The sequence below is a fragment of the Schistocerca piceifrons genome, chromosome X (genome assembly GCF_021461385.2).
Source record: "Schistocerca piceifrons isolate TAMUIC-IGC-003096 chromosome X, iqSchPice1.1, whole genome shotgun sequence".
Lineage (NCBI taxonomy): Eukaryota > Metazoa > Arthropoda > Insecta > Orthoptera > Acrididae > Schistocerca > Schistocerca piceifrons.
This window is the reverse complement of record NC_060149.1, coordinates 263532315-263556697: the sequence shown is the minus strand read 5'-3', so window position 1 is coordinate 263556697 and position 24383 is coordinate 263532315. Positions and strand designations below refer to the sequence as shown.

At 37.8% G+C, this 24383-nt stretch overlaps 1 protein-coding gene across 3 annotated transcripts in view; it reads right to left on the bottom strand.

The window, feature by feature from the left end:
- The window catches only part of LOC124721086 (C2 domain-containing protein 5), a 230532-nt gene that overhangs the window by 14107 nt on the left and 192042 nt on the right, over positions 1–24383 (bottom strand). For all 3 annotated transcript variants that reach the window (XM_047245898.1, XM_047245897.1, XM_047245899.1), the window contains 8 exons: positions 20695–20808; positions 20406–20621; positions 20193–20295; positions 19211–19303; positions 3573–3703; positions 3451–3495; positions 3242–3367; positions 3013–3159 (listed from right to left, as the gene is read on the bottom strand). In XM_047245898.1, the coding sequence (XP_047101854.1) occupies positions 3013–3159; positions 3242–3367; positions 3451–3495; positions 3573–3703; positions 19211–19303; positions 20193–20295; positions 20406–20621; positions 20695–20808 (975 nt within the window). The remainder of the gene's footprint in view (positions 1–3012; positions 3160–3241; positions 3368–3450; positions 3496–3572; positions 3704–19210; positions 19304–20192; positions 20296–20405; positions 20622–20694; positions 20809–24383) is intronic.

The window sequence follows — 24383 nt, the reverse complement described above, 5'->3', positions numbered from 1 at the left end:
TCCAATATGTAATTAGAAACAAGAAGATGTGTATTAGTCACAAAAAATTATGATGGGTTTTACAAGTTCAAGACGTACATATTTGAAATTGAATGGAAAAGAAAGGAGGATGGATCAGCGATCCATGAACTGCACCAGATTATCGATCTAATACCTACCGATTCTGCTATACATCCAGTGTGTATTTGAATCTCAACTGTACCGAATATAGTCCCTTAGAAAACTTCAATGCCTATTTTTTCTGTAAATTTATGAAAAACATTAAGAACAACCAATTTCTCAGCAGTTTTTAACTGGGTTCCACACACGTGTTTCACTACAGAGCAGCAAGCAGCCTCAGGCATTTTCATACTGCATACTAACAATGCGACAATCAAAGCACAACAGTACGGAGACTGTGACTGTACATGATTTTTTAAACAAAAACTACATAGCTGAAGTGTGATTAAGAAAAACGTTGATGGTTACAATATCGTAAAGTTTTATTTAACAGAACTTATTTAACAGAACTTAGTAATAAGATATCTATTACATAAGTAGGACTTACTTCCAAGATCCTAACAACGCCAGTGTACGTATGCTATGGCTTCTGACCAATCATTCTTATGATAAGCAGAGTATAGCTTGTGATTCTGATGATCTAATGCACTAGGTGGACAGAATTTGGCACAATATCCTTCAGTAGGACATCCAACAACTGTGTCAAACAATGCCAAGCTGAACAGCTGCTTGCATAAGGGCCAGAGCTGAACCAACATGTTACTGATACGCTCAATTCGTGAAGCTCTTTCTCTTGAATAAATCATCCAATTTTCTGGAATTGTAACCATTTGTTTATCTGTACACATAACATAACATCTATTAAGTTCCATCCCATTTGGATAATTCCTTTGCGGTGTCTTTTTTGTTTTTATTTCAGAGTGTGTGTGAAATTTAAAACATACAAAACTATCTTATTAAAACATGTACCACAGGCATCTCATTACTCCAAAATTAGATGGCATATTAATTGGCACTATTTCTGGTTTCACTAAGCACTGATTGTTGTTCCTTCAACACTAGTAACTCTTGACCTCAATGACACATGATCTTGAGCCTAAATATCAAGGTGACTGGTGCTAGTGAGATGGCACATAGCATGACAGTACTTTCCAAGTTGGCTTCATAAGCTGCTTTATTTGAGGTTTTGTTTTCCTAAATGCCTAAATGTTCTGGTAATCAGAAGAATGATAGCTCCTTTCCTCACCTACGTGGCGAGAGAAGAGAATCCTGAATCATTTGGACTTATCGGCTGAGTACAGAGAATTTGACTTATAACAAATTTACTAACTCAGTTACATTTTGTTTGGTCCAGTATTCTCAAGATCATGAATAATTTAGTGCTAAATACAGTGAAATCATAAGGTATGCAAATCTTGAGGATATACTGAGCAAATAGCACTCAACAGTCAAAAAAGTTCCTTTGCTCAGACCCACCAGCATAACCTGCAACATAGGTATGGTGCTTGGATAAAATTACATAAAGCAAAATGTAGTTCAAAGTAAAATTCTTGCAGCAGTCTGACGAATCTCAAATAATTCTGGGCCTTCATATCAACCAGTGTGGTTAACAGCCTCATTTCCATTTAAGTACAGTAATGCAGTCCACAACAACTGGGACCAGGTCTTGCAACGTGGAAATCCCAAATGGTCTCATTGCTCTGTCAGTTCATGAATATTCAAAACATTATAATGGTATGAAATGCTGGTGACAGTGCGGTTGATATTAGCCCATTCACTTAACATAATAGATGGCAACTGACAGCTCACACAGTGGCTGGGAATTAGGCTGATCTTATATTCTCATGTTGTCAGTTTGACCACATTGCAGTGAATAGCATAGATGATTTTAAGGGATGATAACCTTATTCAGCAATAAACCATATATCTGTAGTTGAGGTAGGACTAAGCTGATACTTAAAAACACAGCTGAAAAGGTAGAGCTATACAAAAGTCAGCAGACATCCATGGAAGTTCCATTTGTGGAGGTGTACAAAGATATTACATCTCCAAGTAGTTTTGTAGGTCCTCTCAACATATGAATATGTCTGCATAGGAAAGACTGTTATATTGCTGACTCCAACTGCATAAAGTGCTCGAGTGTGAAGCAATACCTCCTGAACACACAACAGAAGTGACTAAATAGTTCCCTGGATTTGGGATATGAGTCACACAACAGCTCAATGCAGTCCTTCACTGGCTTCACGAGGGGAACCAACGTTCCCTTCCTCTACAAATCAGGAACATTTTCATCAACTACTATTTAAAGTTCTGACAGATGCTGTATTGGATTCCGCTGTTACCTCATGGAGTCTCCACAACCAGAGACAATGCCAACTCTAGCTCCCATGCAGACCAGGATCAATTGTATTCTGCAGTCTTGTTGGAACAAAAGTTACAATTACTAATAACCATTTATGCCAGATGATGGAAAGCTGCATCATGGTTTTCATTGGAATTTATGAATGTGAAATACCTTACATCTGTCTGAGTGATATCTCTGTGTAATTTCTGGAGAAACTTCTGCTGCAGTACTGTCATTATTGTGTACCTGTGTGCCAGAACCACTCTTCCTTAAAATTAAGGTAATTACTTGGTAATTAACAAGCTCCTGTTAATCTGTGTGTGGGTTATCCAGCTTGTGGATCGTCCATGAACTGTTTGGCGATATTTGGAAAACAAAGAAAACAAACTCTGAAGCAGTCTGTTGTAATTAAAACAAATATTCTCATTTAGAATATAATTCCACTGAGACAAGTGATGCAAAAATACAGTGCTTTTTTCCCTAGCCAATGAAGTCTAAGTAATATGACATGAAATATGGTTTGTACATACAGCAAATACCAGCTTCTGGTGAAAACGTGTATTTTGAATCATCCACGTTTTTTGGTTCTCTATGGAGCCTTGGGTCCACATTAATCTGGATAACTGGGAGCTTGCTACATTTTTAAAGTAAATATAAAGTATATGCACCTGATTCTTGTGAGGATTGTGGTACAGAACACATTCTGACATGAAATAAGCAACCATTGCATTGCCACCAAGAGCTGTTACATGTGCCCGTAAAATAGCCAGAACTTCTGTCACAAAACTGTGGACAAAACCACTCAAACCACCGGCCTGTGAAAAAAGAAAATATAACATTAAACAGTGATAAATATACTCTGAAATTTATTTTTCAGTTTTTTTCCATCAAAGGTACCTCTCTTATGCTTGTACTTTCCCTGATGAAAAAGAAATTCAAATTTCCAAGATAACGTTCAATCTTTGCACCAGGGATGTAAGATAAAGGTGTGATATCAACTCCGTATCGCTCTCTACCTAGTACCTGTGATAAAAAATATGCAATAATGTCATTACTAAAATACACTTCTAAAAATAAGTGAAAACTGTTGCCATTATAATTCATACCATTTTATCTTTAGGGTCATCATCATCATCTCCAGTATTTTGGACCTATAAACATAAAGTAGGCATTCAACTTCAGTTTTCAATAACCAAGAGAATAACTATGAATATAAGTCTATACTAACGTTTGAAAGTTTGTAGAAGGGTGCACTAGAGATAGTACTGCGAGATGGATGATTATTTGTCAACACAGCTGGTGCTGGAACAACATGTATGTCATGGTCTTCTTCCAAATTGAATATCATATCCCCTTCATCTGCAAGAAACCATATGTTCATCAAAACTCTTTAAAAAGCAAATAAACTGATAGGAAAAAGGGGGTGACAATGAACTGGAACAGGAAAGAGAAAACATAGAACATCAACATCCAGAAATAAAAAGTAAAGAATCAGTATTGATTGTTACTAATTGAAACCAGAAGCAGTGAAGCAAAGTGACAAAAACTATTGAGATCTCTTCACACCTGAACAATACTTTCATATCTTTTTAACTTGAAAAATGCTAAAAGCTTAAAAACTTACTCTTATCCATCAAGACTGGCCAAAGCTAACCGAGACGAATAAGACGCCATAAACAAAAGAGATTTCAGAGTTTCCACTTAAAATAAAAACAAAAATCCTATGTTGGAAGCATTCCTGCATATTTTGTACATGGTGTGATGTACAAAATAAGCTTCCCCTTTTTTGGGTGAGAATTTTGGGCTTTGTTTAACTTTAAAAATCATAAAGCAGGCGAAACTTTTTTCCTCTGTGATTGATCCTCATTCCTCTTCCCATCACTCATGATGTTAAGAAGGCAATGGTCCAATCTCTTTTGTTGTAAACCCACAATATTATTATTATTATTATTATTATTATTATTATGCTATTTGTAATTAATGTCACTTAAAATCTACATACCAAATTTCCTGTACTGGTACAAAATTAAAGTCATCTAAAAATCATAAAGTACATATTTCCATGCTTGGCATATTCAACCCCAATAGATGGATACCCCTGGCTGTCACTAGCTGTTGTACAGTGAGCATAGTGCATGTGATCAAGATTAAGTACAACCATCTTATCATCAATACAGTGCTCTTTCAGGAGAAATCTTGCTTCAAGGCTTTGTTAAAAGCAGAAGCCAATAACATGTTTTGAGGCTCTTTCTTTTACTTTCTCGTAGCTGTTTGGAAAGACGTCATTCTGGCTATAGTTCGAGTTTCAAACAATATTCTGGTGAACTCTGCAAATGTTTTGCTACTTACTATGCAGATATCAAACAAGCACCAACTTTGATTATCAGATCTCTTAGATATGGATCCAGAATCTAGAATTACCTTATCTGACAAGGGAAAAGTGTTGGTGTATTCGTTAACCAAAGGTCATAAGAATACCCACATGTCAATATTGTTCAAAAGAAATTTTGTATTGGCCATTTCGAAGATGGAGAACATGTGCCTTTTTGAGGTTTTTTTATGGACCCAGACAAAAGTCATTTAGTGTCAGTAATACCATCTTGTACAACTGGGCTTAACTAATTGCAAATTTGTATGCTATGTGTAACAAATAAAGTGTACAGAGGAAGAAAGTGGACATGGCATCACTCCAAAATATAGCTTTGGGAGCTGAGCTTTGTAACAAATGCTGTAAAACTATAAAATTCAGAATTAGTTGCAGGCACTGCAACATGACTTAATTTTCACTGTAAGAAAGTGGATTTATCAGTAAAGAATGATGAGAACTTTGTTCTGAAATTTAAATATGATTAATATAAGTACAAAGGTCCAACAAAAAAAAAAGTTCAAATGTGTGTGAAATCTTATGGGACTTAACTGCTAAGGTCATCAGTCCCTAAGCTTACACACTACTTAACCTAAATTATCGTAAGGACAAACACACACACCAATGCCCGAGGGAGGAATCGAACCTCAGCCGGGACCAGCCGCACAGTCCATGACTGCAGCACCTCAGACCGCTCGGCTAATCCTGCGCGGCAAAGGTCCAACAAAACTGTCTCATGCTGACAAACTACCAAAACACTGTGACAAAATGAACAACAGCACTATAAAGTGTTCCAAAAATAATAATCACTCCCAGAAACCAGTTCAGAGCAACTTAGTACTGTCATGGTCGCTGAGGAAGATACACAGAATAGTCAGGATTAGCTGGTATAGCCTGATAAATTTGTCAACAAAGTGCAAAGCAAGAACACAGTTAATACACTGGTAACCAGAATGGTCCTTGTACTTGGCGACAGTCATGTCAGAGGCATTTCACTGTTTTCACAGGAAGTCATGGGTAAGAAATATCAAGTCACTGGTCTTATTGGGCAAAGTTCTACGCTCAGGAATGTAACAAGTAATATAGACACCTCGTGGAAGGCTCTTGATGAACAAGACCATATAATGATGATGATGATGATGATGATGATGATGATAATAATAATAATAATAATAACAAAAACAATAACAATAATAATAATAATAATAATAATACGTGGTGCTAGGAATAGGTTACAACCATAACTGCAAAGTTCAGGATGACATCTGTAACACTGCTGAGAAAACATCATACACTAATGTGAAGATAGTTTCACTCTTCTAGCATTACAGTAGGCCACTGATAAAACAGTCAATGAAACATGGACCCCACAGATTACCCTGAAGGAAAAATACTGGCTGTAATAAACAGTTTGATTATGGTGGTCAAATGATATCCTTAGAAACTTGCCAGCAGAAAAACAGTAAATGAACACACCCAAGTTAAACATGTTAGAACAACCAATACTGAATCTACTAGCTTCTTTAGAAATGGTTCAGAACAGTGGGAGGAAGTATATCAAACAGACTTATTTCACAAACATTTTGAAACCAGCTTCCCCCTCCCCCCACCCACCAAACGTTGATTAAAATCAAACCAAGATGCAGTGGAAGAAAATGAGTGGTTAGCAACTGACATTAAAATATCATGTACAACAGTGAAATTGTGTTACAAGAAATACAGTAAAATTCTAACATGTGAAATCAGGGCGACCAGACATATGCATCAAGAAAAAAAATAGCAGTTTAAACAATAAATTAAAAATCATAAAAATTGAGAAAAACAGGAACATCAAGTTAGAACACACAGGGATACCTCAATCGTCTCATAATGATACAGACTAGAATAATCGAAAAGTTATAATTTCAGATATCAATAAATGTTTCCTCAGTGCAGCTGAAGAAACAGGTAACCATATCAGTAAATCTCCCACAAAAGCCATAGAGCTACTTAACCAGATGCAAATCACACCAATCGCAGCACTTCATTTCAAAAGCACAACTTCTAAAAACTTCGAAAAAATCACGAAACTACTTGAAAGCTCTCAGTGCACTGGTTATGACATGGTAACAGGTATAATTTTAAAATCATGTACAGACTTAATAAGTAACATTTTGTGTTATTTGTGTATTCAGCCAATGAAGACTGGGGTATTTCCAGATACACTAAAATATGCGATTGTGATGCCAGTCCACAAATGTAGAGATAAGAGTGTAATATCCTACAATCAGCCCATCTCTCTGCTGCCAGTGCTCTCAAATGTATTTGAGAGAATAGTGTATGAAATGATTCATAGCCACACTACACAAAATGGTTTACTGACACATACACAGTTTGGCTTTCGTAAGGGATTCTCCACAAGGAGATAGTTATATTTAGCATAACACATGAAATTCTAGGGGAACTTAATTTCAGGAGGTATCCAGTGGCAAAATTTTGTGACCTAGCTAAGACTTTTAACTGCTTAGACTATAACACGTTGCTAAAAAAGCTTCCACAATATGGCATCAAAGACAAACATTTGGCATGGTTAAAATCTTATTTACACAACAGAAAGCAAAGAGTTGTCTTAATGGAGTTAGGTGTAAAAATAAACTCAGACAAGGGAAATGGAAAAAATTGAGTCCCCCAGGGCTCAATCCTTGAGTCACTGATTTTCTTGTTCTATATTAATGATCTACCATTTAAAATTAATAACATAGTAAAAATAGTGATGTTTGCTGATGATACAATTATTCTTATAAAGATCCCAAACTTCACAATGCAGGATACAGGCCTGACAGTCACTAACAATGTACACAAATGGTTCACAGCAAATAGCCTGACCTTAAGTTTTTCAAAAACTAAATTTCCTTGTTGCAGTAGACTATCAAGAGCCTTAATTCTTACTGTGCTGCTACCTGAGGTTATATGGCCTTCCAAAGGTCCACCAGATAGAGGTTCCTCTTAGGCCAATTGAGAGTACTATATGTGCTCTGACATTGTGCAGCAATAGTCTGTTGAGCCCACTAGTAGGTTGGTGTGAGCATCGCATTAAGAACTTTGTAGATTTCTTATGTCGATTAGAGGGAATGCATTTGAATGACTCTGACATTCTAGTAAGTTTTGATGTGGTCTCTCTCCACTTGCGTTCCTCTGTCTGACTTTAATTGAGGTAAAGTTTAGTGTTTAATTAATGAACCTATTTCATCATGTGCTGAGTTCCACTTACTTTTTATTCAATGTCCATTACTATGAGCAAACAGCTGGAGTTGTGAATGTACACCTGTTGTTACCCATTATTGTCAATTTCTTTATGGAAGACTTCAAGTAATGTGCCTTTGTGTAAGCGGATTTGAAATCTGAATGTTTTTTCAGATATGTAGATGACACTTTTGTCATTTGGCCTCACGGCAGTGAGAATTTAATGACTTTTTAGATCACCTTGACCTGTTGTGGTACAAGCCTTCAGTATCTGCACAGTTTCACTGCTCCACCACCTGAAATTGCTGTTGTAGAATCTATCCTTAAAATAAATAGCCAGAAGCTGCTTGTACACAGTACAGATGAAGCTTCACACACATTTAAATAATATAGTTGCAGAACTGTCACTATAGCCACAAATATTATTCAGCTGAACCAAAAAACACACATTTCGATATTTACTGTTCATAACTATAAAAAATGTTCTGAGCCTGAATTAAACGAATGGAGAGGCAACACAAATGGTTTCCAAAGCTGGGCTATATATGAACCTGGCTGACGAAGATGGAAGCAGCACTAAACGAATACTAAGAGCAGGTCAAAAACAGACTGAAGGGACACTGAAAACAGAATGAACTACAACTAAGAGCACACTAACAACAGACTGACTAAAATGGTGTGAGAGCTCCCCTTATAAAGACTTGATCCAGAATATTATGCAATTTTGGTTAACTTATAATAGTTGATAAATTCTATAGTCCAAAAGGTTAATCTTTCATTGACTATTGAGATCATCATTATATTTTGTTTGAATGTTATTTATCATGAGCAGCATCTATTAACATATGCAGTACTAATTTATGCCTTCACAGTGGGATCCCGTGTTTATAACCATGGGATACAGCTTGTATATTAAAATTTAGTTGTTATCTCGTGTAATCACGTGTACTGCTGGTGGTCAGCATCTTCCCAATGCAATATTTCGACATCATAATTCGGTGTCTTCATCAGGTATTTTCTGTGAATGGTCGAAAAACTGACCATGTCCCATATTGATGCCTGGGTGGTTGTCTGGTGTTCCCTACACTGTCTGTGCCCACTGTGACTGTTTTTATCAGTGCTATTTATCTCCAGGTGTTCTGTCTTCCATCCATGCCCATTTCTGCTGTTTTCCCCTGGCGGCTGCTGTGCCAAGGCATTCCATACTAGATATGCACCCACCAGGCTCATTCCAACACTACCAACATGCTGCAGATGTTTCTTATGCTGTTGGTGACCACTCTGGCTTTCTGTCATGCTCCGTCGTTCTCCAGGCATTGTGGGTTCTGTACATCCATACAAGATGCACTTCCTGCTGAATCAGGTTGCTGTGGGAATTGCATATTCTGTCTGGGCATGCCGTAGTAATCTCTCGTGACGGCGGGCACCATCTGGAGTTTTGCACTGTGTCTGCCCCTACAATATGTAGCGCTTGAGGTTCCGGGTGGTTAATGTCGTTCCCTCTCATTGCGTGAGTGCTACAGTTGTGTCCCAAGGAGGTAGTGGCCACCTAGTGCTCCATAAGAGGTTTGATCCCGTTAATTACACCCCTGGTTGTCTGAGATTTGTTCCCAGAGAAGGGAACCTTTTTCTGTACGACATACTGATCTGGTATCCTGGTTGATCAGGTTCTCTGCCACCTTGATTTCAATAGAGTCACTAACCACACTATTCCAAAATTTGGGGGCCTCAGCCAGGATCCCGGGTTTATCATAATGCATGGCATGTTCAAATTCCAGGCAATGTTCTGTTACTGCTGATTGAGTGGTCTGTCATAGCCTGGTATGGCTTTGGTATTCTTTACATCTTATTTCAACTGTTCTGGTGGTTTTGCTCATGTAAGACATATCAAATTCACAAGGTATATGGTAGATACCAGGTTTCCATAACCCCATATAATCTCTGACCATTCCAAGGAGCACTCTGTTCTTGTTTGGCCGGGCAGAACACACTTCTGATTTTGTATTTTTTTGGGATCCTGCTGATCAGCAGATACAGGCCCTGCACACAGTAGGAAGGCTACCCTCCTGGTTTCTTCTTCTTGTTCTTCTCCCATTATATCAGGTCATCTGGTGGGATGCAGCACTTCGCAGATGTCCCTGTTTGAGTACTCATTGTCTATAAACACTTGCTGTTGACGATCTAACTCTGCTGCCAAGCTGTCTGAGGCAGACAGAACATTGCCTGGAACTTGAACACACCATGCATTATGACAAAATCAGAGAATCTGATCAAGCAGAAAGCAGGATACAACCTCAGTACAGTGTGGAATACAGCTTTAGAATTACTACAGAAACAGTGGAAAAAAGTTCCCTTCTCTGGTAAAAAACCTCAGACAACCAGGGGCGTAATTAACGGAATCGAATCTCTTATGGAGCACCAGGTGACGATTACTTCCTCGGGAGACAACTCTGTAGCACTCATGCACAAGAGAGGGTACAACAACCACCACCCAAAACCTCAGGCACCACACATCCTAGGAGCAGACATGATACAGAACTCCAGATGGTGGCCACAACCAAGAGAGACCGCTGTGGCCTGATGTGGCAAGAAGTGCATCTCATAAAGGCGTACCGAACCCCAAGTCCTCGAGAATGACAGGGGCATGATAGAAAGCCAGAGTGGTCACCAACAGCATAAGAAACATCCACAGCATGCCGATAGTGCTGGGAATACGCCTGGGGTGTGCAGACCTAGTACAGAACATCTAGGCGTGGCTACCACTGGGAAAAACAGCAAAAACGGGCACGAACAGACGACAGAATGCCTAGAGATAAACAGCACTGCCTGAAACAGACACAGCAGGTGCCAATGGTGTAGGGAACACCAGACACTGCCCAGGCATAAATAACGGACACGATCAGCTTGTCAACCAGTTGCGAGAAATACTCGAGAAAAATGCCAAGTTATTTTGGAAACTTGTGGTAAGGTCTTATGGGACCAAACTGCCGCGGTCATCGGTCCCTAAGCTTACACACTACTTAATCTAACTTAAACTAACTTACACTAAGAACAACACAGACACCCATGCCCAAGGGAAGACTCGAACCTCCAACGGGGGAAGCCGCACCGACCATGACAAGATGCCTCAGACCGCTCGGCTACCCCGCGCGACACTGAGTTACGATGTGGAAATATTGTGTTGGGAAGACACAGACCATCAGTAGTACACCTGATTCCATGACATGACACCGAATCGCCAGGAAAGTCTAAGAAATTAAAATTTAGTCAACCAAAATTTAGTAATTTTTAATTGGAGACTTTTGCTTATTAAAATTGGTGTCAAGTGGTTCAGAAAAATCTGGCGATCAAACATATATCAACAATTATTGCAAATTTACAGTGGTATGGCTATGATTGGCACTGGAAATTTTTAGCAGGTGAAGTTTTTTATTATCAATATCTTTTAAACTAATAAAGTTTGGTCTGATGTTAATAGGTCACTGAAAACAGGGAAAATAGTTCTTTAATTTGAAAGTCATTTTTCCTTCCAAATATACCTACTAGCTTATAAAATTTTCTCTTTGGCTAGATGTATGAAACTTTATAACTACTGCCATCATTTCTGCCAAAACTAATTATCTCATTGCAACCAGAACAACAAACTGAATCATCTGAATAATACAATTTTGTTCTGGAATTTGTTTCTACAATTTTGATACTTCGCTTAACAAGTGCTTAATGTAGGAATTTTAACATCATAATTTTAAAAAGAAAGCTCACAAAAAATTTAAATGGACCTTAATATTTGATACAGGAGTGTACTCAAAGTAGAATGGTGGGAGTCAACCTGCTTTGTCACAACCTAATTCAACACACTTGAATATTTGTTTCATGATGGAGGTGGAAAAGGATGGCTGCCTTCCCATCCTTGATGTGTTGGTCAGGAGACAGGTTGATGGTACATTGGGACTTGCCATTTATAGGAAGCCTACTCACACTGACTTGTATCTACAGGCTGATAGTTGTCACCATCTGCCTTAGCATCAAGGGGTACTTCGTACCTTAGTTCACAGGGTCCACTCATCTTAGACCTATAAAGTTTGTGAGCTGAGTTAGTCCATCTTGAGGTTACTTTTTGTCAGAATGGTTATAATGAAAGACAGATCCGATGCGTGTCATGCAATCAACCGACTGTGCACCAGATGTGTGATGATAATACTCAGGCAGCACCAAAGTCTATAGCCTTTTTGCATTTCACAGGAGCATTTCTAAAGGACTGGTGTATTTTGTGGAAATATGATGTGAAACATGTTTTTCAACCACCATCTAAGATTAGGGTCCCGTTAGGTTCTCCACAGGATGATCTTGGTTTGCGTAAGGCGGGTATCTAGCATATTCATCACATTTGTGGCATGTCACGTATTGGTCAGACTATTGGGATTGTGGAGGGACAGCATACTTCGTATAAGTGTCACGCACACTTAAAACAGACGAGCAAGTCTGCTATTGCAGAACATTGTCTTGGCACTGGTCATCCTATGGAATATACCAACATGAAGATTGTGGTATGCATTTCCAGCGACAGTGTTATTAAGGAAGCAGTTGAAATTAAATTAGCAAGTCACCTGTGTGTCCAGGAAGTAATGCAAATGATTTTACTGAGAAGCGTGTGCACGCTGTAACACATTCAAGCTGCGTGGGCTAGGTTGGGGGAGGGCGATGACGACACTTGTCTCCACAAAGCGGCCGAAGTCAGGCTCTTTAGGACAGTGATTTAATCAGTAGGACTGATATTGTGAATCTCATCTCAAAGATGTGTCACAATGTGTGATGGAGCACATGATTGAACAATGGCGCACAATCAAGTTCTATGTCAAACTCAGCAAAAGTTATACTAATACCAATCAACTGATTCTGCAGGCCTACAGCGAATTTGCTCTATAGTTCACAATATGTCTGATTACAATAATCACAATACACTGTAATTTTACTATGCAGTTATATATTTATGGTCATGACTTAACTCTCAACTTACACTAATCATCATTTAATGACATCTGAAACAATATCAACTGAAAACACTTTAGTAGAATTTTTATTCCAGCCCTATGAATGGCATAATCAACTGTTCAGAATGTAAGCAGTTTTCACATTACCAGTCATCAGCATGACTTGAAACACTGTTTTTTAAGAATATTTTGCCACTGGAGTTACCATGGGATTCATCTTATGAAATTCAGAATAGAAAAGCTTTGTGTTTTACAAAATAATTTATTTAGAAATATTTTTATTTTCTTCTGAGCGTGTTATCACGTATAAACAATTTTGCAGAAATGTATCTCCACTGTAAATTATGTACAACATTAATTATAATGTTACTGTCAGTACCACGTACTGTAAGATTCGATATAAGGACCGATGTTAGGCCAAAGAGGATAGCAGTTGTAGTTCAAGGCAGCTGTTGTTAAAGTCAGTTTTGTTAAACCTGTTTTAGCTCAATCGAGAACAGCCAGAATCATGCTGATTTGTGAAATTGCAATGAAGATGCGGAAAGAGGAAAAGTGACCAATTTGTAGTCAGAAGACTATTTGGAAAGTAAAACTCCCAAAATCATGTACAAATACAGAGTAATTAAAAAAATCACCTCAGGGAATCTGTAGTGAACAAGAATGGTGTACTGGTTTGATCAATGACCATCAACATTGCTGATTTATTGAGGTAAGTATTTGTTTGTCAACGACTTGTTTCCTGCTCCTTTTTTTTTTTTTTTTTCAGTACACTGGAGAGAACACTGAAATTTATCACTGAAACTTTTAATTAATTTGCGTCATAGCTGTGAGCAGGAAAACTTTCAAGCAGTGAACTTGATCTGAGATACCATACAGAACCTGTATTATGTATAGTCATTTTTTAAGGCTCCTGATCATACAAAATAATAAAACAATTTAACCACAGAATCATGTTTTGGAGAGCATTGTAAACAACTGCTGCCTGACTGGTAAGAGAAATCTCTGAAGGAGTTCTGTAAACAATTTAAAAATAATTCAAAATAACTTCATACAAAGCATAAACAATGCTGATTTTTGTGAAATGTTTGATTCTGACGAAAAAACATGAAATTTTGACCTATCAATTACATTAAGGGAAAGGATAACTGAAGTACATAAAAGAAGAATTATAATTAAAGGAGACCACTCACTGAAGAGTAGTAATGTTAAGTTGTTGACAGGCAGACTAAAGAAAGAAAACTTGCTAGCTTCTTGAGTAATCCTTTTTCAAGCTACAACACACACACACACACACACACACACACACACACACACACACACATGGGTACACATGCTTATGGCCCTCCATTGTGCCAGCTGGACACACAATGCCACATTATTTTGGCAGGTGGACTAAATTGTTGTGGGGGTTGTGTCAGGTGGTGTGTGTAGAGGGAGAAAGAGGTGGAAGGCAGGGAGAGGGGTTGGGGATGAGTGGTTAGGGCTCCATGGGAGGCAGCCACTTTGCCTACTACAAATGGGACTGGTGGTAGGAGCACAGGCTAGGTAGGCATGTGATGCATGGAGCTAGTAGGGAGCAGCGTATGTAGACGGTGACTTCTGGACATGAGTTTAGGAGGGGACTGTTGAATGGAGGGTTTCAGGACATGGGTTATTGGGGGACTGATTCTATGATGATTATGGAAATGAAGGAATGTGTTGCAAAGATACCTTCAATCTTCATAGTTCAGAGAAGCTGGTGGTGGAGTGAAGGATCCAGACGGCCTGGGTTGTGGAGCCACCATCAAAATTGAGCATGTTATACTCAGCTACATGTTGTACCACCAGGAGGCCAACTTTATTCTTGGCAACATATAGTGGCCATTCATGCTGTTGGATAGCTGATTGGTAGTCATACCGGCATAAAAAGCTGTACAGCATTCACAACGCAGTTGATATATGACATGGCTCCTTTCACAGGTGGTCTGGCATCTAGTGGGGCAGGATAAGCCTGTGACAGGTTGCTCCTTGGTCTTCCAAAGCAATATGATCCCTGTGGAAAAGGGTTGGCAGTAGGGATGGTATAGTGGTGGACTAGAACAACTTTAGGAGAGGTGGGAAGGATCTTGGATAGGACGTCCCTCATTTCATGGCATGATGAGAGGTAATCAAAGCCTGAAGAAGGATATAGTTCAGTCCTGGGTGATGCGGGGAGGTGGGGGGCATTCCTCTGTAGTTGATTCTTGGGGACTGTGGGAGGCTTGGGGGTATGTGAGGATTGAGGATATGATACTGGAAATCTGTTTGTGGACTAGATTTGGGAGTAGTGCTCGTGGCGGCAACACAACCACCTAACCTTTGTGCACATCGTTGTAATGTCTGCTTGTGTCTGTATATGTGTGGATGGATGTGTGTGTGTGTGTGTGTGTGTGTGTGTGTGTGTGTGTGTGTGTGTGTGTGTGCGCGCGAATGTATACCCGTCCTTTTTTCCCCCTAAGGTAAGTCTTTCCGCTCCCGGGATTGGAATGACTCCTTACCCTCTCCCTTAAAACCCACTTCCTTTCGTCTTTCCCTCTCCTTCCCTCTTTCCTGATGAGGCAACAGTTTTTTGCGAAAGCTTGAATTTTGTGTGTATGTATGTATGTGTCTGTGTTTCTATCGACCTGCCAGCGCTTTCGTATGGTAAGTCACATCATCTTTGTTTTTAAATATATTTTTCCCGCGTGGAATGTTTCCCTCTATTATATATATATATATATATGATTTGACAGTTGCTTTAAGGGCAAAAGGGCAACAGTGGCTGTAGAATGCAACAACAGGGCTGTGTACAGTTACTGTGATGGAAAAATCATCATGCGATGTATTAATTAAGAAAGCCAAAAATGTACCAGATAAATTAATGTGTGACAGAGAAACAGCAGTTATGTACACAAATTTGTCTACAATAGAGAATTGAAAGACTTTTTCTTTACTTGGTATATGAACTGTGACTTTGTGTTGTGGTTTGAACATTGCCATTTATGAACTGAAACTTTTAATCAGTCTGCATCACAACTGCAAGTAGAACCAGTTCAATACCATCATGACGAACAATATCAACAAGTGTGCAGAACCAGTTCAATACCATCATGACAAACAGTATCAACATGTGTGCTCCAAGCTATACTCCAATTAAAATTACTTTGTGACTGATGTTTCAGCGACTTGAGTGGCAGAGGTCTTCCAACAACCAAATGTATTTCTTTCTCAAGCATCATGTGTCCAGTAGGTGTGTGCAGTGTGTGAATCTTTACTGGCTGCACACTGGTAATACCACCACCACTGCACACTGTCAGTCACAAACTGATTTTAATCACAATATAGTCACAGAAGTGTTGACAGATGAGCAAAATGCCAACTGAATGACAATTGCAAATAAACTTTTGGACTGTGTTCAAATTCAGCCTGATTTTTTTAGATAATATTAGTACTGGGGACAAAACATGGATATCTGTCTACGGCCTGGGGACAAAGTGCCAAGAGTTACAAATGGTAAACCCCTACATTCCCCAGACAAAAGAAAACAAGAATGAACAAGCCAATAGTGAAAATAATTATGGTTGTCTTTTTCAACAGTAATCGTATGATCCACAAGGAGTTTGTACTCACAAGACAGACTGTCAACATTGTCTACTACGTGAATGTTCCAAAACAATGATAAAAAGGATCCTTTGCCTGGGAAAGGAGATTGCTGCTCATCATGCTGTTCTATCATGACAACGCTCCCAAACACACCTCTCTGCACATCTGTGGCATGGCTCTGACAGCTTTCTTTTTGCTTCTGAGGATTAAGACCACCATCACAGGACTATGTTTTGACGGCATTGGTAAAATCCAAATTGCCGTGACAATCTCTCTGTCCAAGTTGCTGTGACAACCTCTCTGTCCAAGCTGCCGTGACAATCTCTCTGTCCAAGTTGCCATGATAACCTCTCTAAATGAGAATCTTGACAAGGCCTTCCAGGGCATGTACTATTCCTGGGAAAACTGCTGGAAAAAATGTGTAGATACACGAGGGGAGTACTTCAAAGACTTCTAAGTATTTGTAACTATATCTTTTTTTGTTATGACAAGATTAGTATTGCTTAATGAACACGCCTTTTATTCCCTTCAGATACTGAGCAAGAAAAAAATGGTATGTTGTACCACTTCAGAGTTAATTAGCATTGAAGTTAGCCTATCAGGTCTCTGCACGTGCAAATTCAAGTAGGCCCCCAGAGATGGTGTCGTTAAATGTGTTCTTCATTTGGTTTCCTGAAATGGAAGAACAGAGTGAAAGAGAAATTGAACATGGGACAGTAGTAAGGAGCAAACCTGAACCAAAAGCTTACCAGTCTTACATGCTATCATCTATGCTATGTGAACAACTGATACTAATTGTTTAGAGGAGAAATTTCGGAACCATTCCTCATAAAAACAGGCTTAAGACAAGGTGACTGCCTATCACCAATACTGTTCAACTGTGCACTGGAATACATAATGAGAGAATGGTACAAGGACAATCCAAAGATGATAAGAATTGGAAGTGCAAAAGATGATATTAGCTTAAACTGCTTGGGATTCGCTGATGATCTTGTTCTCCTAGCCAACACCGTTCAAGAAGCCAGGCAACAAGTGAAATCACTACAAGAAATAGCAGAGAAAGTAGGCCTTAGAATATCATTTGAAAAAACGGAGATTATGCTAACTGGTCCACCACTTGCAAACAAAATTACAATAGGAGAACGGGGAATCAAAACTGTTGATAAATTTAAATATTTAGGCGAAATAATAACATACAATCTAAATGAGAAGCCATCATGGCAGAATAGAATAAAAAAACTGAACTACGAAAATTACATTACCAAAACTATATATAACAAAAAAATCCTATCTATAGATGCAAAATTAAAACACTATAAAACAGTTACACAACCAGAAATAACGTATGCAGCTGAAACTATCTTCAAAACAACTAATACAGCAGAAATTGACAGAATACTAAAAATAGAAAGGAGAATAATTAGGACATGTATAAATAAACAGTATATAATAAATGGACATTGGAGAATAACATCAAATGAAACAGTATATAAGAAAATAGAACCAGTCATGAGCACGATCAGGAAGAAACACATCTCATTCTTTGGACATCTGATGAGAACTCCAGAAAACAGAATTAGTAAAAAAATAATACAAAAATTGTGTAATAGCAAGAGTGACATTAAATGGATCACAGAAATTAAGGAAGATATAAAAGAACTCCAAATTACAGTAGATGACCTAAAAAACAAGACAGAGAAAACCAGAATACTGCAAGACCCACAAACCAGACTACAAATGAAAATCAATACAAGGAGTACAGGAAGAGTGGTCCCAGATGAAGAAAGAAAGAAAATATCTGAAAGGATGAAGAAATATTGGGCAGACAGAAGAGCAAAACACCTTTCATATAAGAATATACTCTAATAATTATATTACCTAAATATTGTATTAAGTTACTGTTGAGCCAAATTGTATCCCTGTGTAACAACTTGTTTACAACTTTGTATTTTTGACTAGAGTGGTCCAATGAAGGCCATAAAATATATAATAATAATAATAATAATAATAATTGTATGTGGCTTGAATTTGCACACACAACAGTGTGATTGGCTAACTTCAACACCAATTAACTCAGAAATAGTGCAACATACTGACTTTTATCTTAACAATTACTTCTCAGCACAACCTATCCCGCAACGACTTACAAGTATTACAGACTGTTTCTGACCATCCTGTATACGATCGAAACTAGTCATCGACTATTTATTCCATATAAGTGAGGCTAGCAAAATAAGCTTTTCTTAAAATATACAGCTATCGTATCTCTTGCAATGAAGTGTTGTCCATTATCACTGAAGAGTTCATGATGGTAAAAAAAAACACTAAAATCTGCAAAACCATTGCCTCTTGAAAGAACCTGTTGATATGTTACCTATAAAAGATTTACTGCACAGCTGATTTTAAGAGTTTTCTAGCATGATGAAATTAATGCAATGTCTTACATTAGCCATTTTGCTATGATGCAAAATTAGTTTGGTGTCTCAAACATTTATGCATAAAACTTACAAATATATGTATGGTTTTCACAATGAATAATGGAGAGAAACAGGCAAGATTTTCTTCGCTTCAGTTTCCCTAACACAGCAACACAGCACAGTTTATTTTCTGTGGGTTTTATTTTTAACATGTACTATGTAACCAAATGAACAATGAACAATGCACTAGTGTGGCACAAATGTGACTTACCTAATTTTTTAAAATCATCCTTGCTTGTAGGAGTAGGAATTTTTTTCCGGATTTTTGTCATTTTTTCAGGTTCTGAAAGACCTATTGCCATACCTTGCACAGAATAAAAACATTTCATTAGTTTAGAATGTAATTAAGTATCATTTTAATTGATGTATAGTGTAACTCTTAAGAACATGGTTATAAATAATATATAATGAACTTATAAATCATATGGGTAGAAAGAACTGGCATGTTTCATTCAGAAACAAAAAACTGATATAATGAATTGAATGTAGCTCCAATTTCCATTAACCGTTAGTAATTATGTCTCATCATTGTTAGTGCAATATCTATCAGGACCATCCCATTTAAATTATACAATGTTAGCAATGTTTCAGTGCAAAATATGTACATGCCCTGAAATAGTTCATTCATTCAGCCAGAATGCACAAAGCACTGTCTTGAATTATTACATTTTACCCCAAATCAACCCACCTCTCCTCTTCACATTGTTCCAATCATCATTTTACACCTGTCACTTAAAATATGTACATGCCCTGAAATAGTTCATTAATTCAGCCAGAATGCACAAAGCACTGTCTTGAATTATTACATTTTACCCCCAAATCAACCCACCTCTCCTCTTCACATTGTTCCAATCATCATTTTACACCTGTCACTTATTTCCCATGTGCAACAATCACTAACATGTACAGCCCACAGCACAATTTTTTTCACATTTTCATTTACCAGACCAGTAACTTGTTATTCAGAGTTCCTTTTAATAACCACCAATGCCTTTTTCTTTCTGACATCCCAGCTCAAATCATCATCTGCTCCTCCTTTCCGCATCTAAGAAAAATATAAAATATTCTTTTTTGTGTGCCTGTCGATGACTCGCTGTTTCTACTGCTCAATGAGTTATTTACATTCTGCCAGAACTTTCCATACCATATTTTCTTTAGGACTAGCCACAAATTCAAAAATATCATGGAGTTACCTAACACAGACAACTGAACTTCATCAATCTCTGGCAACTCAACTCGGAATTCTAAGTTGCACAATGCACATGGAACTAGTCGCCTCAGTTTGAAGTATACACTCTGGAAACAGAGGAGTAAAACTATAAATGAGTAACCTAAGGACACAGAATGAATGTTTCATTGTAGATATTCCATTTACAGAAGTATAAGTTTTGTACGAAACATATTACCTGAAGAAGTCTGTTTATATGCTGACTAAACGCACCAACGTGAGTTTGATGGCTTGATATTTTTGCTCGCCATACTTGTGTAAACATCTGTAGGTTTCGAACTACTTCAAGTTCATCAAGACCAGGAACAGTTTCAATGTTCACCGTGTGAAAACCTTCTGGTGGCCTTGGATCAATCAACAATGATAACTTATCCACATCCTCAGAGTCATCAATCTGAAAGTATGTATATAGTGTCATACAATTCACAGGACTGCATGGCAAGCAAATCTCATCAAAAGTTACATACTTCAAATATCCAAGTATCTTTATTTCCTGTTGATAGCTCCAGTGCTGGACGTTCATCATCTGAGTCTTCAGTATCAAATGTTGGAACCTTCCCATTGGAATATGTGTCAGGCTCCTGTACACAGTGATTACCATTATTACAGCAGAAACACACATACTCAGTCTCACAATATTAAAATGTGAGTACTATGACTGCAATACATATCTGTTTAGCACAGACTCAACATTACGGGGAGTTACAATGGAAATTTTTTTTCACATTTTCAGATGTTTATCTCATTATAAAATTTGCAATTTTCCAAATACAATGATACATATATATATATACACACACACACACACACACTCACATGGGAAGTATTTTATTCAATTTTTTGAAATATAATCTACACCTGTTGAAAATGTTAAAATTTTTACATGCATTACTTTAAGATCTAACAAAACTGGTAATTTTTTATATAGAAGGCTGTGGATTGCTATGTTATAAAGGTTAAATTACATGTCTGTATTGCTAGCAGTGTCAAAAAGATTATTGTATTGATTCATAGTATAAACATGCATTGTATGTCAAAGTGCTAACGTTTTTATGATGAAAAGTGATGAATAGATTGGAAAATCTCTCAAAAAGTAAAGTATGATGCCAAAACAAAGTGTTTTTAAGAAATGTGTGTTTCATGGTAATAGATTTTCGAATAAAGGGAAACATTGTGAAATACAGGCAAACTCATCAGTATCTAGAGAAACACCCATTAGTGCTTCAAAGATTAAAATAAAACGTTGTGATACACAGTTTTCTCAAAACGAAAGTGGTGTAAATGGTAGGTTAGGTTATATTCTGATAGATTTACACATCCTAACAAGGGTGATAGGTGAATGTCTGTGTTGCAAAATATATGGAGGGCCGTTAGTTTACATGAAGACAGTGAGGTATCAAATGGACTTGCCAGGAAACTTGTCATTAATTGTGCCAGTTGTAAGTATATTGATTCATTTTGGAATTCTGATAAGTGTAAAGATAATTATTTTGAAGTATAAGTTAGGTGGTTTTATGGATTGAGAGCTTTTGGCAAAGGACACACTGTAGCAGAAAGAATGTGTGCCATGATGAATATGACACGCCCACCTTGTAGAATCAATAAGTATGCAGGATTTATCAGAGCTGCTGTGGAATCTGTTGCATGTGAGTCAATGAAGGGTGCTGCAAACACAGCTGTTGAAATAAATGATGGTATGACTGACACATCAGTAGCTTTTGGTGACACTTGGCAGAAGCACAGCTATAGTTCTAAGAATTCTGTTGCTACAGTGACCAGTGTGGACAGTGGAAAGGTAATAGATTTCCAGATTTTAACCAAACATTGTTATAAGTGTAAATCAAGGAATGATGAAGGGCATATCTGCGACAAAAATTATGAAGGAACAAGTGGTGGTATGGAGGCTCAAATGGCTCCAAGCGCTATGGGACTTAACATCTGAAGTCATCAGACCCCTAGACTTAGAATTACTTAAACCTAACTAACCTAAGGACATCACACATGTCCATGCCCAAGGCAGGATTCGAAACTGAGGCCGTAGCAGCAGTGCAGTTCCAGACTGAAGCGCCTAGAACTGCTCGGCCACAGCGGCCAGCAGAATGTAGGCCTCTGCAGCTATTGAAATTTGTAGTCGATCTGTGAATGAAAGGGAGTGTGTAACACTAAGTTCTTAGGTGATGGAGACTCAAAAACATATAACAGTGTAGTAGCCGCTCAGCCTTATGGTGAGAAGATTATCACAAAACTGGAATGTGTTGGTCATGTCCAGAAGAGGATGGGCACCAGATGGAGGATGTTCAAACAAAGTTTGAGAGACAAGAAACTTTCTGATGGTATAACCGTAAGAGGCAGGCTGACAGACAAAATTATAGATGAACTACAGTAGTATTAGGGGATGGCCATTAGAAATAATACTGAGGATTTGTTGAAACTGAAGCAGGCTGTATGGACTACCTTCTCCCACAGACTGTCAACTGATGAAAAACCAGTACACCACCTTTGTCCTCCTGGAACTGATTCATGGTGCAATTACCACTATGCCCAGTAGTCAAACAGTTTATACAGCCATAAACATTGCATCCCAGCAGCAGTCATGGGTATCATGAAACCTATTTACAGAGAGCTGGCAAATCCTGAATTACTGAAAATTGACTGCATGGTCAGACTCAAAATCCCAATGAATCATTCAATAATCTTATATGGACTCGCTTACCAAAAAATGTTTTTGCTGGAATGAAGACACTAAAGTGGGGTGGGGGGTCAGTGATGCTGTTATTGCTTTTAATGATGGCAACATTGGTAGGGTGAAAGTGCTACAGCATACTGGAATTAATCCTGGAGCAAACTGCATCAGAGAACTTTAACAGATGGACAAGGTTTGCATTGATAGAGCAGAGTATGCAGCACAGTTGGCCACTAATGAGTCCAGAAAGAAGAAAAAACTTGGAAAAAGATCAAGAGGATGATATACAGTATGGTGCAGGGTGCTTCTGAGTGACTAAAAATAAAAAATTAAGCATATACAAAGTGAGTTACAGTCTTTCAAAACTTTAGAAGCCGTTCCTGAAAATTTACATTTTCTGTTGCATTTTTCCCTAAATCTCAGAAACAACTTTGAGTACAGTATTCAAATTTTCAGGGAGTAATAACATACATTCCCTGAGTCTACTGAACTAAAAAGAGAGCATAATGTTATGGATAATTAAAATTATTTAGGATAATGTACAAAAAAAGTGCACAAAATTTTAACCGTGTAATTAAAAAATTGTATTTCTGAAAACAGTGGCTGAAACATAATTATTGTAGTTCAGTACACTCAGAACATACAGTTTAATGTCCTGTAAAAGTTTCATGTCAATGGCTACAGTGATTCCTGAAATACAGGGAAGCCAAATCACTAAAATTAACATTGTCGGGATAGGGCATTTCAACTCCCTTTATGCAAGCTTCATAAATGCCTGCAATTGTCTGATAAACAATTAGTGTATGATTGCATTCATATTACAGTGACAATCATGGTATTTGAATCTGAACAACTCTAGGACAGTCAGAGATTACATACTCTTTAAAGCAAGTGTTAGAGATATTTTCATTTGGAAGTAATTCTAAAAGTTTTAGAAAATATCTGCAACAGTTATTGTTAGTCGAATCACTTCTGCAAATACTTTTCTGTCTTAACAATAAATTTAATGTATCACAGACATTCCATCCATTAAGTTCCCACAAGAAATAATTCTGGAACTGAAGATCTCGGAGGCAATAAAGCATGATCAAGTAACGACAATATCATGAAAAGGATAGGTGCTACTCGCCATATAGTGGAGATCAGCCAGAGACTGTGGTCATGTGTGTGTGGGTTGCATTGTGTGTGTGTGTGTGTGTGTGTGTGTGTGTGTGTGTGTGTGTGTGTGTGTGTGTGTGTGCGCACGCGCACGCAGCTACAGAATTAGAAGTCTGAACTGAGATAATTATGCATGGAATTAATGTAAATAGTTTACAAGCAGATTATGAGGAAAAAAAAAAAAGCTTACTGGTTTGACAGTCTTTTTTTGTTGTGCCTGTCTGTGACTAAGCATCTCCGTTATGCGGTGAGTAGGAACTATCCTATTCATAATACTGTCATTATTCCATCCAAGATCAAGTAACCCCATTTTCT